This window comes from Podarcis cretensis (assembly GCF_951804945.1).
Source record: "Podarcis cretensis genome assembly, chromosome: 6".
In the NCBI taxonomy this organism is placed as follows: Eukaryota; Metazoa; Chordata; class Lepidosauria; order Squamata; family Lacertidae; genus Podarcis; species Podarcis cretensis.
In genome coordinates, this window is record NC_137175.1 from 73,689,073 (window position 1) to 73,706,800 (window position 17,728).

A 17,728-nucleotide genomic window follows, 5' to 3' on the forward strand; every position below is an offset into this window, starting at 1 on the left:
TCCTGGCCTGCATCCATCTCCCTACACACAGGAACTCCAAACGGCTCCAGTAGGAGGTTCTCTTGGTTGCTACTATAGAAGGAACTCAAAATCCCAAAGAGATAAGAAACAGTAACGTCTCTGCCAAGCTAGGTAGTTCCAGAAAGCTAAGTGTGGTAGCTGTATGGGTGCAAGAAGACAGAAAGCGCCGTGGCTTGCTGTGGTGTGCTGCATTGGTTTTAGCTGTCAGTATAAAGTGTGCTGAAGCAAAAAGGAAAAAATAACCTCAGGCCACAGCTCAGTGGGAGAGTAGATGATTTGCAAGTAGAAGGTCCTTGGTTCCAGTGTTTGAAATTAGCCAGGTGCCAGGCGCGTTTTGCACCTGGTTATGGGCCACTTGCAACCAGGTGGAGATGCCCAGGTGCCAGGATGGTGCTTGACCTCTCCACCATCTGGGGATCATTGGATCTTGACTGTTTTTGTGCACTAATACGGCATCCTATAGATTCTATCAGTTACCTATATTTCATCTGCACGAACTGAATCAATTTCAGGAAGCAAAATGCTTTTCCTGTGCAGCCTAAGCAGGAACAGCAAACAACAGTAAAGCGAATTGTTGTCTCTTGCCTTCGCTTGCCCCACCCCACTGCCCTGATCGCAGTTGTGAATAATATTCTTACGTTATGAATGGTCCGTGTCGCCATTAAGAAAATGAAGTCTGAATAAAGGTAAAGGGACCCCTGACCATTAGGTCCAGTCGTGACCGGCTCTGGGGTTGCGGCGCTCATCTCGCTTTACTGGCCGAGGGAGCCGGCGTACAGCTTCCGGGTCATGTGGCCAGCATGACTAAGCCGCTTCTGGCAAACCAGAGCAGTGCACAGAAACGCCGTTTACCTTCCCGCCGGAGCGGTACCTATTTATCTACTTGCACTGCATGCTTTCGAACTCTAGGTTGGCAGGTCTGAATAGGCCAATATATATGTGGACTGTCCCTGGATCTTTTCTTCTTTAAGTTCTCAGAGTTCTTAACCTAGCTCAAGGTTGTCATCTGAACTAGCCAAATAATCAATCCAAAATCAGACTTGGGAGCAGTATTGCCCCCAAATGGCAACTAGATGTTCCATTTTGGTTTAAGGAGTCATTTGGCACCTAGCTTATTTATCTGAGTTTCTTAAATGGCTTGGTTCTGTCCCCAGGATCTCCAGTTAGAGAAAGTCCTCCCTCCCCGTCTGACACTCTGGAGAGCCATTGCCAGTTTGTGTGGATACAATACTGAGCAAAAGGGACCAGTGGCCTGACTCACCTTCTGATGCTTCTAACCTGGCCCTGCAAATGGAATGCAGGCATCCTGGGTCTGCCCATTTGCTTTCTCCCAATATTTGAGAAGCAGGAGCTATGTTGCAACAGTGCAGCCAGTGTGGTGTAGTGGTTAAGAGCGGTGGACTCGTAATCTGAGGAACCAGGTTCGCATCCCCGCTCCTCCACATGCAGCTGCTGGGTGACCTTGCGCCAGTCACATTTCTCTGAAGTCTCTCAGCCCCACTCACCTCACAGAGTGTTTGTTGTGGGGGAGGAAGGGAAAGGAGAATGTTATCCGCTTTGAGACTCCTTCGGGTAGTGATAAAGCGGGATATCAAATCCAAACTCTTCTTCTTCTTCCCTGGATGAATCCCCGCTAACATTTCAAGGTGTGGTACAGTAACACAAGGAACACCATCATCTGCTTGCTCCTCTGTGCAAGTTTCAAAAGTGGCTACAGGATTAGCGCAAATGATCAAATCAGTAGAGCCTGGAGCTGATTCAGACAGCTCTGGGTGCAACTAAGGGTGTATCCTTCAGGGGACTGGAAAATGGCATGTCTCCCACCTATGTTCTGACATTTATTCAGTCAACGAAAAGCCAAATCGTTGATCAGAGGATCTAGAATGCTTCCTCTACAAAATCTGCAGGAAGGATCAGGTTTCATGGACAGCAGGTTATATAACTTACAATCCTAAGCATTTTTACTTCTGCAAAAGTCCCATTCAAATCAACTTGGCAAGCAGATATTATTAGATGTAGATTTCTAGTGTGTCAGGATTATTACCCCATGTTTGTGCCTTGTCTGTTTCCCTTTCATTTACCCTAGCATAGGTAAGGTAAAAGTGCCCCTTCTCCACCTGTGATTGAAAATTATCCTACATCATTATATAAAAAGCATTGCAACCTCTGAAGAGCCCACAGCACTACAAAGCCTTCTTAACTGTTCAACTACTGGGCACTGAGTGAAAGCAATTGAAATGCATTTGGAGCGTTTAAATCCTGGGCAATAAGGCATCAGGTTTATTATAGGCCAGGTCTATAAATTAAGACTGCAAGCTCTCTAATTCTTTAATGAAGATAAATGCTTTCGAGATTAATATGAGAATCAGCTCTGAGTGCTGCTCTCAGTGACTTCTCCAGATGACACTATAAATCACACATAGAAACACCCATGTGCATCTAAGACTCAGAGGGAGCTGCTTTGGCATTGAGCAAAAAGTAGTAGAGTGGTACCTCGGGTTAAGTACTTAATTCGTTCCGGAGGTCCGTACTTAACCTGAAACTGTTCTTAACCTGAAGCACCTCTTTAGCTAATGGGGCCTCCTGCTGCTGCCACGCCGCCGGAGCACAATTTCTGTTCTCATCCTGAAGCAAAGTTCTTAACCTGAAGCGCTTTTTCTGGGTTAGCGGAGTCTGTAACCTGAAGCGTATGTAACCTGAAGCATATGTAACCCGAGGTACCACTGTACTGCGAAGTCAGAGTACAATTATGCCAGGATGGATTATTGCAGAGTTACCAGTTTGATTCAAAATGCTTTTGCATAGCAGGAAGTGGGGAACCAATGGCTCTTCAGGTCTGGACTCCAATGCCCATCAGCTCCATTCAGCATAGCCAATAGTCAGGGATGATGGAATTTGTAGTCCAGGGCCACTGTGTAGCATTAGCAATTGGCTGGACAGCGTCGCCTGCAAGCATCTGACCAAAAAAGTTGGGTGTGTGATGTGGTGGTTCTGTATCCTCTGAGAAATAGACCCTAGGATTAGCTAAAGGGAGTTTTGGATTTGAAGTTCTGTTTTGTGTGTGATTTCTTTCATGCCTCACCTTCCTCTTTAGGCAAAAGAGGGATATACATACACAAGGTGAGAGTCAGAAAGAATGCTTCATCGCAAGAAGAAATCTCAGTGTTCAAACTGTAATTCAGCCATGTGGCTTTTGCTAAATGATGAAACACATATTCCTAAGAAACAAGAGGTTAACTAGCTGTTCCCTTCTGCAGATGTCGACTCATAAGTATCCCCTCCATGGTGCTTATTTCCAGGTAAATGTGCATAGGATTTCAGCCTATGTTGGAACTTTTGAACTATAAGATAATGGACAGAAGTGTTGAGATAGCAAGAAAGGGGCCATCAATATCAGCACTAAAGCATGTAGTATCAGCAGAAACATCAGTTGCACTTTATTCTTGTTCAGGCTGTGTAGCAAGTTTAATTTCTCTGTGTTGTTGCACATGCATACTTTTAAGTTTTACGTGCACAAAAACATTCAGTGCAGTTCTCCTAGAACAGCGGTTCTCAACCGCTGTGGGTCCTCACATGTTGTTGGACTACAACTCCCATCATCCCTGAGCTCTGACCTTGCTAGCTAGGGGTGATGGGAGTTGTAGTTCAACAACATCTGGGTACCCACAGGTTGAGAAAGGCTGTCCTAGAAGCAGTTGGCTGCCGTTTTTCAGCTGTCTTTCAAAAACACAGAATTGCCATGGCCCCAGACCTGGAATCTACGGAAGCAGAGTCCTCTAATGATGTGAGCCTCAAGGAGATGGATCCATTCCTTGGTCCATGTCATGCAGAGCTGCTGTCACCAGAGCCCACACCTCCTCCCCTAAACCTTCAAGAGACCCTCTGTCATCAGGCTCTGAGGTTGACCCACAGATGACTTAGAGGATCAGGAGAGCCCCAAGATGTCCCCAGAACTTGAAACTTGGGACCTAGAAGAAGCCAATGGCTGCAGAGGAAGGCCGTGGGACTTTTAACCAGTCAGATTCAGGGGGCTGGGTCTCTAGTTAATGAATACCTAACACAGGCAATAAGGATCTGCCGCTATTCCAGGACACGGATGAGACACTTGTATGCTTCGCCTTAGCTGCAGGATCGCTAACTATGGTCCTGAAATCCACATCTAGGCTCTTCTCCCAAGGGGCTGATCCTGCTTCACCTCACCTTCCTGTCTGCTTGCAACCATATGAATACTGACCTTTCCCCTTTTGGAGGGGTCATAACCTCTTTGTGGTGGTAGGCATCCCCATGGATCAGGACAAAAACAATCCTTGGCCCAGCTCTCCAAAACAGTAGGGAAACCTGTGTCTGGACTGTACCATCTGAGACAGCAGGTGGGGGTTCAAACTATTGAATGCTTCCCCTTATCAAAAATAAAAAGATCCCCCCCACACAGAAAAATAGGTGATGAAAAGAATAGTTCTACTCTAACATTCTCCCTTGGGGGCTAATTTTCTATAGGAATGTTTATTATAGAAGGTTTCTACAATGTAGGGATGGAGAATCTGTGGACCTCTAACACCCATTAGCCCTAGCCAGCATGGCCAATGGTCAGGGATGATGAGGGCTGAGGGTACCACAAAATCTAGGGGGCTGCATGCTTCCCATTCCTGCTATAATTGAAGCCTCCACCTCTGGTCTGAATGAGTACAGTCTAGAAAGGCCTATCACCTCATCTGCTACTTGTGAGACAAAGACTTTAATTGTGCCTCCTTTGTACCATATTGTGTGGAGTCATAATTTTGGGTCATACTTGATCCTCTGCCCATCTAGTTCAAGACCAAAAAAATTCCACATGATTCACCGAGCCAGGATCTGTTCCCAAAGAGCCGTCCTGAAGTCATTTTGGGCATTGGGCCAAACCCTTAAGAGGTGATGGCTTTGCAGATCATTTGAAGCTCATCAGCACAGTGCCAAAATACTTTGGGAGAAATGGCTAACCTTGCAGCTACGTCTTCAAACAAATTAGATGTGTATAGGCTTGTAGCCCGAGCTTCAAAACCCCAGGATTTTGTTTTATTTTGATCTGGCTACCATCCTCATCCCTTGCCTGTCTCTCTTCTGAGAACAATTCTGCAACCAAGGCTGTTTTCATCCTGAAGACTCACCCAAGTGCCATTCCCTTGGGATGCCGGTGGGCAGAAGATGAATGAATTAATTTTCTTCTTATCCAGGAACGCAGGCCATATGGACCTCCTGAAGTCTGACGTGTACTTGCATCTCCAAAGGCAAAAATACTTAATACTTCCTTGCTGTCTGGACAGCTTTTCTTTATTTCCACTGATGAAGGCTAATTAGAAAAACACAGAATTCAAAGAGACCATTTTAGAATCTGCAGCTAAATTGCTTCCCTCCCAATTCCCTGCCTCAAGCTCATTATCTTATTTCCCCTTAATTTGTTTAGGAAATGTTAGGTTTGCTGGTGCTTCTGTTTGCCCAGTGGGGGAGAGCGTTGATCTCTTTTTGTGTAAGTTCCTGAAGTCAGGGGAGTCAGCAAGGAGGCATCACCGAAGTTCCTGCGTATGTAGAAGTCTCTGACGTCTGCATCGCTAGATCGTGTCTTCCTGCAGGCCTGAACAATGTGTCCCTGCACAACTTAGGACCAGGGTACCTCAGGGATGACCTGAATCCTTAAATCCCAGCTCGATCACTGAGATCATCTGCAGATGTGTCACTGGTCGTTCCCTTCTTTGGTGAGCCTCGTTTGACAACAACAAGAAGCAGTCTTTGGTGTCATCAGCTCAGTCCTGTATAATACTCTGCCAACAGAGTTTCAGCAGGCAACTTCTGTGCCAGCTTTTAAATGCCTGCTGGAAACTTTCACATTTTGCTGGGCAGGTGCAGGCAATTAAGGACACTTCCTTCCACAATCGTTAATTGATGACTGCTTTTAACTCTTTTATGGCCTTACTGTATGGTTTTATTGCTGTCAGCCACTTTGATAAATCGCTGTTGTTGTGACACAGTTGTACGTACATATTTAAATAAATAAACAAATAACTTCTAACAAGCCAAATTCTTATACATTTTGCCTCATGTCTCAAGTCCTACAAATGCTGGAAATGTACTCTCTCTTTTTAAAGAAGCTGAGAATCTGAGGACCCTGATTCATTCAGGGGAGAACAACACTTGCTGAAGCTCTCGTAGTATCTGATGGGTGAAGTCCTAGTTCTAGACTTCCTGTATCAAACAGAAAGTTGATTTAGGCTCCCCCCAACATTATTGATTCCATGATATGGAAACAACAATTTGAAAGGGGCTTTGTTTGCTTGGTTTGAAATACCGCCCTTAGCAAGGAGTAACTTGTTTATAGAAAAGAAATTGAAAGTAAGTAGAGATTTTCAGAAATCCAAATGGGGTGGGAACAAATGGGAACAGATCTGAAAACAAGAGTCTTGGACCATCCACCCCCATATTCCCTGGCCCAGTTCACACAACCCAGACCACGGTTCTGAGAACAGATGCAGTGCAGCAAAGGTACCCGTGGATTCACAGAGACCGTGCGGAGACAGAAGTGCAGAGAACAATTAGGTTTGTGTAGCCTGTGCTGCTGAATCCTCTAATGAATTGATTCTTTTCTCCCAGGGGAGTACAGGAACTACAGAAGCCAGAGACCCGTGCTTTCCCGTAACTTTTGGCAGAGCTTTACCAAACCATTCTTCAAAGAGGAAAGCAAAAATAAGAGGGGAGGGGGAGAAATAAATCATCCTCCATTTTCTGCGCAGTTCACTTCGCGGTCTTTTGAACGATAGCATGGAATAGGATTGTTGTCCTTTGAGAAAAGGTTAGACGGCTCTTTCTGCTGTGTCTGGCAGTTTGTTTCCCATTGAATTGCAGTGCAGGTGGGCAGTTGTGACCTTTCAATTCAAGCACTTTGCTTAAATGTGCACCGAGCGCAGATTTTTGCACATGATAATAGCTTCTGGTGCATCTGCATTTTCAAGTGATGTCCTTGACCGGCTAATGTTCTGCGATGGGGATTTTCAGGAAAATGTTGAACTGGGTTCCACCCCTATTCTTATCTGGGAACTTTGCTTCAGGAATTTTTCTGATGCCCTCCTAGAGAGTGATCTAATGTTTGCTTTAGCCTTGCTTAGCAAGCAAAGCTAGAAACTCAAATCTGCCATTCTTGCCGAATACTGTATTTGCAATTGGCATCCATTCATATTTGCTAATGAGCTTGTGAAACAGAAGAGGGGGGGATCCCCCCCCCACATTGCTTCTAATGGTGTCCGGAGTTTGGATTTCAACACTAGTCCTGGAATCATCAGAGACTTTTGAAATTGTGAATATGAACATAAGAGGTATTTGTAACCCAGCTGAATTCTACAAGCAAAGGAATGCAATGCTGCAGCTTTAAAAAATGCTTCGTACGTAAGCTGAGTGCAGATCTCTGTAATACAGTGGTACCTCGGGTTACATATGCTTCAGGTTACATACGCTTCAGGTTATAGACTCCGCTAACCCAGAAATAGTGCTTCAGGTTAAGAACTTTGCTTCAGGATGAGAACAGAAAACGTGCTCTGGTGGCGCAGCAGCAGCAGGAGGCCCCATTAGCTAAAGTGGTGCTTCAGGTTAAGAACAGTTTCAGGCTAAGAATGGACCTCTAGAACGAATTAAGTACTTAACCTGAGGTACCACTGTATTCATTTAGTATCCTGCTTATGCTACTGATGATGTAATACAAGGTGTCCAATGCCCCCCCCAAAAAAAAACACCTGTTGGAGCCTTGGAAGGGCAGTGACTAATGCTCTGCTTTTCTAGGGCATAGTACCAGACTGGAGCTAATTTATATGTACGTTCCTCAGGGCTACTGGATTTAGGCACTACCATAATGGCTTGGTAGTGCCTGCCAACCTAGCAGTTCGAAAGCACCTTCGGGTGCAAGTAGATAAATAGGGACCGCTTACCAGCGGGAAGGTAAACAGCGTTTCCGTGTGCGGCTCTGGCTCGCCAGAGCAGCGATGTCACGCTGGCCACGTGACCCGGAAGTGTCTCCGGACAGCGCTGGCCCCCGGCCTCTTAAGTGAGATGGGCGCACAACCCCAGAGTCTGTCAAGACTGGCCCGTACGGGCAGGGGTACCTTTACCTTTACCTTTTATAATGGCTTGGGAAGAAGCCACAGGTGAGCAGTAGATGTGAAGTTGCCTTATTCTGAGTCAGATAATTGGCTCATCTAGATCAAAGTTGTCTATACTGGCTGGCATAAGCTCTCCAGGGGTTTTGATGGGAGATTTTCCCAGCTGTAACTGGAGATAGCAGATACGGAATCTTGTATGAAAAGCATCCATTCCATCATGGAGCTGATATAAATTGGGCCCCCAAGAGCTGCTGGAAAAGACAGACAGGCGTCTCCTCAGTTGGGACTGATAGGTAGGTTGGGTAGCTGGGGTCCATAACCAGCCCATTTCAGAATGAGGCAGGTCCCATTCAGACAGGTCTGGAGAGCAAGGTTTTGAATTCTAAGGAGCAATTCTCCTATTAGGACAGATCAGACTTGGGAAGCCCTGGCCTGATAACTCTTAAGTCCCCAACAGAATTTCCAAGGTTGGAAAAAGCACTTGATGCACTCCCTTATAACAAGGGTGGTCAGTGTTGAACTTCAATTTCCATCAGGCTGCCTCGGTCAGGAATGAGGGGAGTTGTATTCCAGCAATATCTGGGGCACTGGGTTGCCTTGTGAGGTTCTCAACAAATCAGAGAGCCAGCCTTGGAAACCAATCACTGCCTTGGGAAGTTCAGTGGAGAGGCTAGGGAAGAGCTGATGCTACCAAGGACCTCCTGATTTGATGACTAGCAACAGGTGCTTCTAGGTTTCATGGGCCAGGCCGTCACATCAGTGCGAATTTCTGTGACCTCCTTGAACAGAGGAGGAAAACGGGTCTTTTCACTTTTTAAGTTACGTGGAACAAAATAACCATTTCACCCTGCCTCCCTTTGCTGTCTTTCAGGACGATGATTCCTATCACTGAATTCCGCCAGTTCTCTGAGCAGCAGCCAGCCTTCCGGGTGCTGAAGCCGTGGTGGGATGTCTTTACAGACTACCTTTCCGTTGCCATGTTGATGATTGGCGTCTTTGGTTGCACGCTGCAGGTAAACAAACCGGAATGCAATCTGATGCTGCCAAGGTAGGGCTGGAAAACTGTTCCCAAGTGCTAGCAGAGTTGGTCAGAGTGGAAGACAGATAGTCACAATTTCTATTATTATTATTATTATTATTAATACTACTACTACTACTACAGTCGTACCTTGGTTGACGAACACCTTGCGACTCGAACGTTTTGGCTCCCGAACACCGCAAACCCGGAAGTGAGTGTTCTGGTTTGTGAATGTTCTTTGGAACCAGAACATCTGACAGGGCTTCTGTGGCTTCCGATTGGCTGCAGGAGCTTCCTGCAGCCAATCGGAAGCAGCACCTTGATTTCCGAATGTTTTGAAAGTCGAACGGACTTCCGGAATGGATTCCGTTCAACTTCCGAGGTACGACTGTACTACTAATCCTTGGCTAAATAATACAGGAGAGAAACTACTAAATGGAACCCTTTCCATTTTTTTTAAAAAGTGCTTATAGGTTAGAATCTAATCAATGAACAGAGTCCACATGGACATTCTTTTAAAAGAACTGCCCACAGTTCTTTTGGCTCCCTGCTGCTAAAATTCACTCCACTTAAAAGTTCTCAAAGTGCACCTGAAAGTTGCAAAACAAAACCTCAGAATTTGTCATTTCCCCATCAAGTCAAAACGCAAACAATTAAGAAGCTTTGAGCCTGATCCATTTTCTTGCTTGGCAAAACCAAGTTTATCCTCCCCTCCCTTCACTTTTGTGTGTGATACTTTCTTAAATAGCTTGAATTCTTTGAAGGGAAAAGCAGCACCCATTTCTGGCTCTCTCCCTTCCCCTTGGTTCTGCTTAGAGATGACATGGAAGTGTTTGTTTTATTTAATGCCCCCTAATTAATAAATGTTCCCGAAAGGCAAAATAACGGAAAGTCTTAATGGCTTGCCTGTTAACTAATAACTCATATTAATTCCACAAGGTTTAGCTGGAAGTTTAAACAACATCAGACTGTCCGGACTTGTTTAGGGTGGTCTCTACAACAGTGTCAAGAGTTTTGTAACATTCTGTTGGACTAGAATTATGAGGAAGCCCCCCTTGAACTAGGAAAACTGTACCTAAGGAAGTTGAGAGATGTTCTTTTGAAACATATTAGGCATTACAAAACCAATCCATTCCCCTTGGGGGCAACAGCTTGAGGTTTATATTTCTTTTTGCATCTCTCCGTCTTTTCTGGGTTGGATCCACACGGACAGCACAATCCTAACCATGTCTGCTCAGAGAAGTCCTATTGAATTCAAAAAGGCTTAATCCCAGTTAAATGGGATTGCAAATTAGCCAGGTCCCATCTGCACTGCCCATCATACCACCTTCAGCAGTCATTGCTTCTTCCAAAGAATCCTGGGAACTGTAGTTTTTATTGATCCTGAGAGTTGTTAGACCCCAATTGCCCCTCAAGGAGCTACAATTCCCAGGGTTCCTTGGGAAGAGTGAGTGGCTGTTAAACCACTCTGGTAATTGCAGCTCTGTGAGGGTAATAGGCCTCTCCTAACAACGTAGAACCTTAGAGTTGGAAGGGACCAAATGGTCATCTAGCCCAACCCCTTGCAATGCAGGAATCTCAGCTAAAGCATCCATGACAGATGGCCATTGACCCTTAACAAACTATAGTTAAAGGATAATGGGGGGGGAGCCATGTTTAAAGTGGCATGAAGCTGCTTTGAATGTGTAGTGCAGAAGGGGACTCAAAAGTCAGTGATTTCAATGGGTCTGATCTGATATACCAGTAAGTACAGTGGTACCTCAGGTTACATATGCTTCAGGTTACGTACGCTTCAGGTTACAGACTCTGCTAACCCAGAAATAGTGCTTCAGGTTAAGAACTTTGCTTCAGGGTGAGAACAGAAATCGTGCAGCAGTGGTGCAGCAGCAGCGGGAGGCCCCATTAGCTAAAGTGTTGCTTCAGGTTAAGAACAGTTTCAGGTTAAGAACGGACCTCCAGAACGAATTAAGTACTTAACCCAAGGTACCACTTTTTACTAAGTCTGGATCCAGCCCTGTAATGCCTGTGGTTATCTTACAGTTAATTAAATTAGAGACTGTGCTTAATATTAGCAAATATAATAATAATAATAATAATTTTATTTATACCACACCCTTCCCAGTTCAAAAACTGGGCTCAGGGCGGCTAACAACAAATTTAAAACATGTAATTGTAAAAGCAGCATAAAATACAGTATAAAAATGTGAATAACAATAAAATTCAAAATTCAGAAATCAGTTTAGGGGAAATAACCATTAGATAATCACCAGGGCTAGCTGGTTGAATTGGTCCTACTTGGGCCAGCGAGGAGGCCAGGGGAGAATTAGCTGTTGGGTCTCAGAGTGGGTAATCTTCATAAAAGGGGAAGGGGAGGGAAGAGAAGGGAAGGGAAATAAAAGATCAAGCTGAATTCAAATTAAAGGCCAGGCGGAATAGCTCTGTCTTACAGGCCCGATGGAAGGAGGTTAAATCCTGAAGGGCTCTAGTCTCTTGGGACAGAGCATTCCACCAGGTCGGAGCCATCACTGAAAAGGCCCTGGACCTGGTGGAGGATAGTCTGACTTCCTTAGGGCCCGGAACCTCTAAACTATGGTTATTCATGGACCTTAAGGTCCTCTGCAGGGCATACCAAGAGAGGAGGTCCCGTAAATATTAGCACATGATTTCCCCCCCCCCAACAAAATAATGGGAATGGTGGTTTCACCCTCACAGCGCTGCAATTCCCAGCAACCTTAACAAACTACAGTTCCCAGTTTCTTTGGGGGAAGCTATGCGCTGTAAATGTGCACTGAATGTGCTTTAAATGTACGTTGCGCATCTGCCCTCAGGAACAAACTCAGCTGTTTTCAGGTTGCCCATTTTGACCTCGTGGCGTGGCTGCATGCCTCTTTCTTGGCTCTGGCAGTTCCTTCTTTTTGCACTACCAAATCCTTAAACTATTGCATGAATATACTGAAAATGGATCTTGTTTGGCTATAGAATCCACCAGCCAGTTCTTTTTTGCTGAAGTAAGCACACTCAGAATGTGCAAAGCGAGCGCAGCTCCGGGAAATGGCATGTGAGAATGCAAATATTTGCATTCCTGCCTATTGCTATTTTATAAATGCTCTTTCTAGATAGCAAGCTGTGCCTTCAACCGAAGCCAATGAGGATTTTTCCCTCCTGGCATGAATCTGTGATCGCTCAAGTAATGCCAGTAGCCGAGACCAATCCATCATCTGCAGTGTCACTGTTATTGATAACAGTGCTAAATATTTAATTTAGAGGGTAGAATCCTGCAAGGTGTCTGGTTCCCTGTCAGACACATGACAGTTGAAAGCACACGAGGAGCCTTGAGCACTCCGTAATGGTACATTACAGCCGCATTTTTGGGTTGCGCAGTCCTCGGAAACAGCGCCAGACTAATTGTACCGGGGATGGAAAAAGAAATTTGTCATCCGCAGAACTGTGGTCGTATATAAGCACTGATGCGATGAGTCATTTCTCCACTGTGTTCTGAAGGGAAGTAGATGCTTCTCCACATGTGTGGACTTTTTCCTTGGCAAAGCCTTCTCATCTGTCTTGCGCATATTCGCCTTGAAAGGGCTGTGAGCATCCACTCTGTGTGGCAGTGGACAGAACAATTACCACCAGCAGCACAGTAGTGGCAGTGGCATAACATGGGTTGCCAGCTCCCGGATTACAGTGTTGCACTAAGACCTGGGAGGTTGTGGTTCTGGTCCCCACTCAGCCATGAAGCTCACAGGGTGACCATGGACCAGTCACTGTCTCTCAGCCTAACCTACTTCACAGAGTGGTTGTGAGGGTAAAATGGAGAGGGGGAGGACCATGTACCAGTGCCAGCCAGGGTAGCTTTGGGTGCTGATTTATTTATTTGATGCATTTATCTCCCACCAGACCTCCAAGCAGCTCAGGTACATGGTCCTCCCCCTCTCCATTTTCTCAAGCATGGGTCCCTGGCTGTTGTTGGACTACAACTCCTAACATCCCTGACCACTGGTCCTGCTAGCTGAGGATAATGGGAGTTGTAGTCCAACAACAGCCATGAGAAACACTATTCTTGACCACAGTGCCACGCTGGCTCTCATATAACCTGAAAGAAGTGGGGATCCTCTAAATCTGCTACAAAAATCTTGGGGAGCAGACTGAAAATATATTATTTGTAAATGTGCAATCTAAAGAAGCACAGTACTGTGAGTTTCTGTGTTCATTCCCACGGCTGCTTGATTCTAGTATCAACAAGTAAGGGACATGTCATTGGTCAAAATATTACGATAGCACTACAGGCCATAAATATGTGGTGTAGACCATTCCCTTATTCTTTGAGATCAAGCAGATTGCGTGCTTTTACTTGAAAGAAAAATGGTACAATTTTTAAAATACTTTTTTTGTTTGTGTGCATTGCAGGTTATGCAGGATAAGATCATATGCCTTCCAAAAAGGGTGCAGCATCCGCAGACCAATTCTCACCTTCCCAATGTGTCAAATCTAGACTCTGACGCGACTCCCTTTCTTCCACCCAAGCCATCCACACCTCCTGCTACTGTTGAAATGAAGGGCCTCAAGACTGACTTGGACCTCCAGCAGTACAGCTTCATCAACCAAATGTGCTACGAGCGTGCCCTGCATTGGTACGCAAAATACTTCCCTTACCTTGTCCTCATCCACACTCTGGTGTTCATGCTGTGTAGCAACTTCTGGTTCAAATTCCCCGGGTCGAGTTCCAAAATCGAACATTTTATTTCCATCCTGGGGAAGTGCTTTGACTCTCCTTGGACCACGAGGGCTTTATCAGAGGTCTCTGGAGAAGACTCGGAAGAGAAGGACAACAGGAAGAACAACATCAGCAGGTCAAACACAGTCCAACCTAGCGCAGAGGGGACTTTGGTCCAGGCTCAGTCTCTGAGATCCATACCTGAGAAGTTCATTGTGGATAAAGGGACCCCGGGAGCTCTGGATAAAAAGGAAGGAGAACAGGCCAAAGCGTTGTTTGAGAAAGTGAAGAAGTTCCGGCTTCATGTTGAAGAAGGGGACCTGCTCTACGCGATGTACGTTCGTCAAACGGTGCTGAAGGTGATTAAATTTCTTATCATCATTGCCTACAACAGTGCCCTTGTGTCAAAGGTTCAGTTCACTGTAGACTGCGATGTTGACATCCAGGACATGACCGGTTATAAGAATTTTTCTTGCAACCATACGATGGCGCATCTGTTTTCTAAGCTTTCCTTCTGCTATTTGTGCTTTGTAAGCATCTATGGATTTACATGCCTTTACACTTTGTATTGGCTATTTTACCGCTCGCTCAAAGAATACTCTTTTGAGTATGTCCGGCAAGAGACTGGCATCGATGACATCCCAGATGTCCGCAATGACTTTGCGTTTATGCTACACATGATAGACCAGTATGACCCACTTTATTCCAAGAGGTTTGCTGTGTTCCTTTCCGAGGTCAGCGAAAACAAACTGAAACAGCTTAATCTGAACAACGAGTGGACTGCGGAGAAGTTGAGGCAAAGACTGCAGATGAATGCCCACAACCGTTTGGAACTTCAGCTCTTTATGCTGTCCGGACTTCCCGACACGGTTTTTGAAATAACAGAGGTTCAAGCACTGAAATTCGAAATAATTAACAACGTCATGATACCAGCCACCATTGTGCAGTTGGATAATCTCCAGGAGCTCTCATTGTACCAATGTTCGGCAAAGATTCACAGTGCAGCCTTGGCGTTCCTGAAAGAAAATCTGAAAGTCTTGAATGTCAAATTTGATGACTTCCGAGAGCTGCCACCTTGGATGTATGGGCTCAGAAATTTGGAAGAGTTGAACTTGATTGGTTCTTTGTGCCATGACATTTCTAAAAATATAACTTTGGAGTCTTTTCGGGAGCTCAAGAACCTGAAAGTTCTGTACATTAAAAGCAACCTGTCCAAAATCCCACAGTCTGTGGTTGATGTTTCGAGTCACCTTCTGAAAATGTGCATCCACAATGACGGCACTAAGCTGGTGATGCTCAACAACTTGAAGAAAATGGCCAACTTGACGGAACTAGAGTTGGTGCACTGCGACTTGGAGCGCATTCCCCATGCTGTGTTCAGTCTTGCCAGCCTCCAGGAATTAGACCTGAAGGAAAACAACCTCAAATCAATAGAGGAAATTGTTAGCTTTCAGCACCTTAGGAAACTCATCGTCCTCAAGCTGTGGCACAACAGTATAACCTACATCCCTGAGCACATAAAGAAGCTCTCCAGTCTGGAACGTCTTTCTTTCAGCCACAACAAGATAGAGGTCCTCCCATCCCACCTCTTCCTCTGCAACAAAATTAGATACTTAGACTTGTCTTACAACGACATCCGGTTCATTCCCCCAGAAATTGGGGTGCTGCAAAGTTTACAGTATTTCTCAATCACTTGCAACAAAGTGGAGAGTGTGCCGGACGAGCTCTACTTCTGCAAAAAACTCAAGACGCTGAAGATTGGGAAGAACAACTTGTCCGTTCTCTCGCCTAAAATTGGGAATCTGGTATTGCTGACCTACTTGGACATCAAAGGAAATCACCTGGAATTTCTCCCCCATGAACTCGGTGAATGCAGAGCACTGAAAAGGAGCGGCCTGGTGGTCGAAGACACCTTGTTTGAAACCTTGCCCTTAGATGTCAGGGAGCAGATGAAGGCAGAATAAGCTCAACCCTCTTAGATCTTTTACAGCAGGGGTGGGGAAACCTTTGGCCCTCCAGATGTTACAGGATTCCAACTCCCATCATCCCTAGCCAGAATGGGCACAAATGAATACACAACAAAAAGCATGTCTGGAAGGGCCTTAAAACCACATAGTCTGGGGTCTCCAACCCCACTTGAATGTGCTTTACAAAATGATGCCCAGGCTACAACAGCCTTCTGGACCCTTTGGACTCCAACTCCCATCATGCCCAGTCAGCATGGCAAGTGGCCAGGAATGATGGATTTTGTGGTTCAGCAGCAGGGGTTTTTCACCCCTGTTTTACAGAAACTCGTCTCTGTCAAATGCCTTGTACATCACGAGCTAGCCTGAATATGCCTTTAAAGTCTATTTTTTATTATTTTAGTGGTCCCTTTGTATGGACACTTTTGGACTAGGTTGTATATGTATATGTATATATATATTTTATATATAAAAATTTTACTTGGTTTTCCTCACCCAACGGTGTTTGTAACTGTTTGAATTTTTATTTTGTCTTGATACGAATGGGTCTGTGTAGTTCTTATTTTGTATCAGTGAAATCAAGTTGCTTGTCTGCCTTAAAAAGGGGGGGGGGCTCTCCAGAAATAGGGTCAGTATGTTTCAAGGCATTGAATGAAGGTTACCTATATGAAAGTAGATGAATGTACAGTTGCCATAGCAACTCTAAGCCATTTGATTAAGTTTTGTGTACCAGCTTATCCAAGGTTGGGGAACCTGTTGCCCTCCAGGTGTTGCTGAACGACATCTCTCATCATCCCTGACTGATGACTATGTTGTCCGGGATTGATGGGAGTTTGGAGTCAAGCATCATCTAGAGGATCACAGGTTCCCCATCTCTTAAAGCACCAAGTACCCTCTTTCTTCTTCTTTTTTATCCTAGTTGTGGGTAACTGTCATTCCCTGTTCCAGAGGCTTCATTTTAACAATAAAGTAAGTCAATCCTGTTTTGTGGTTGTGGATCGAACCTGTGCCACCATGGCTGGCAAACAGGAGCCTTGTTCCCTTGAAGATTCTAATTTATTAAAATAATGCTTTTGGCTAGGATTCTGCTCTCTGTAGTGGTGCCAAATCTTTGAGTCACCTTTAACATCTTTGGGATTTTCAGCCATGGTCAGAACCCTCTGCTAGAGGTTGTGTTCCAACGAAAGGTTGTACTGTGTATAGTGGAACTTCGGCTTTCAAGCGTCTCGGAAGCCGAACATTTCAGAAGCTGAACACCGAAAACCCAGAAGTAATTGCTTCCGTTTTTGAACGTGTCTCAGAAGTTGAACGGATTCCGAGGCGTGTTTTTCCATTTTCTCAATGAAAGTTGCCAATAGCCCTTTGCTGTTGAATGTTTTGGAAGATGAACAGTCTTCCAGAAAAGATTTCATTTGACAACCAAGGTCCCACTGTACTATGTAAATTTTCTCTCCCATCCTAACTTTTTTTGTAAAAAGTGTTGGTTCTCCCCAGTGTACACCTGAAGATCTTTGCAAGTCACAATCATGTAGCCAATGAATCAGCCGAAGAACGCTTGTGAATTTCCTATTGTGAATGCTGTTTACAATTCTCTAAGGACGGATATAGATGAATATAGACGTAGAATATAGATGTCAAATTGATGCCCACTTAATTGCCGTGGCTTACCCCTCAAAGAATCCTGCAAATTATTGTTAGTGGAGATGTTGAGAACTGTATTAGGGATTTCCCTCGCTTCTTTCATGGAACGACAGTATCTAGGGGTCCCTGAGGAGAGGGAATGATGGTGTTATTGTGAACTGCCTACCATAGAAAGGAGGCAAATACAGTGGTGTCCCACAAGACGAACGCCTCGCAAGACGGAAAACCCGCTAGACAGAAGGGTTTTCCGTTT

General features: G+C 45.0%; 2 protein-coding genes across 2 annotated transcripts in view; one reads left to right on the plus strand and one right to left on the minus strand.

The window, feature by feature from the left end:
- LRRC8C (leucine rich repeat containing 8 VRAC subunit C) overlaps positions 1 to 16,817 on the plus strand; it is a 35,118-nt gene extending 18,301 nt beyond the window's left edge. The window contains exons 2-3 of the mRNA XM_079981324.1: positions 9,010 to 9,151; positions 13,564 to 16,817. Of these exons, the coding sequence (XP_079837450.1) occupies positions 9,014 to 9,151; positions 13,564 to 15,834 (2,409 nt within the window). The 5' untranslated portion in view covers positions 9,010 to 9,013 and the 3' untranslated portion in view covers positions 15,835 to 16,817. The remainder of the gene's footprint in view (positions 1 to 9,009; positions 9,152 to 13,563) is intronic.
- Positions 1 to 17,728, minus strand: part of KYAT3 (kynurenine aminotransferase 3) — a 339,782-nt gene that overhangs the window by 76,843 nt on the left and 245,211 nt on the right. The gene's annotated exons all lie outside the window — the stretch shown is intronic.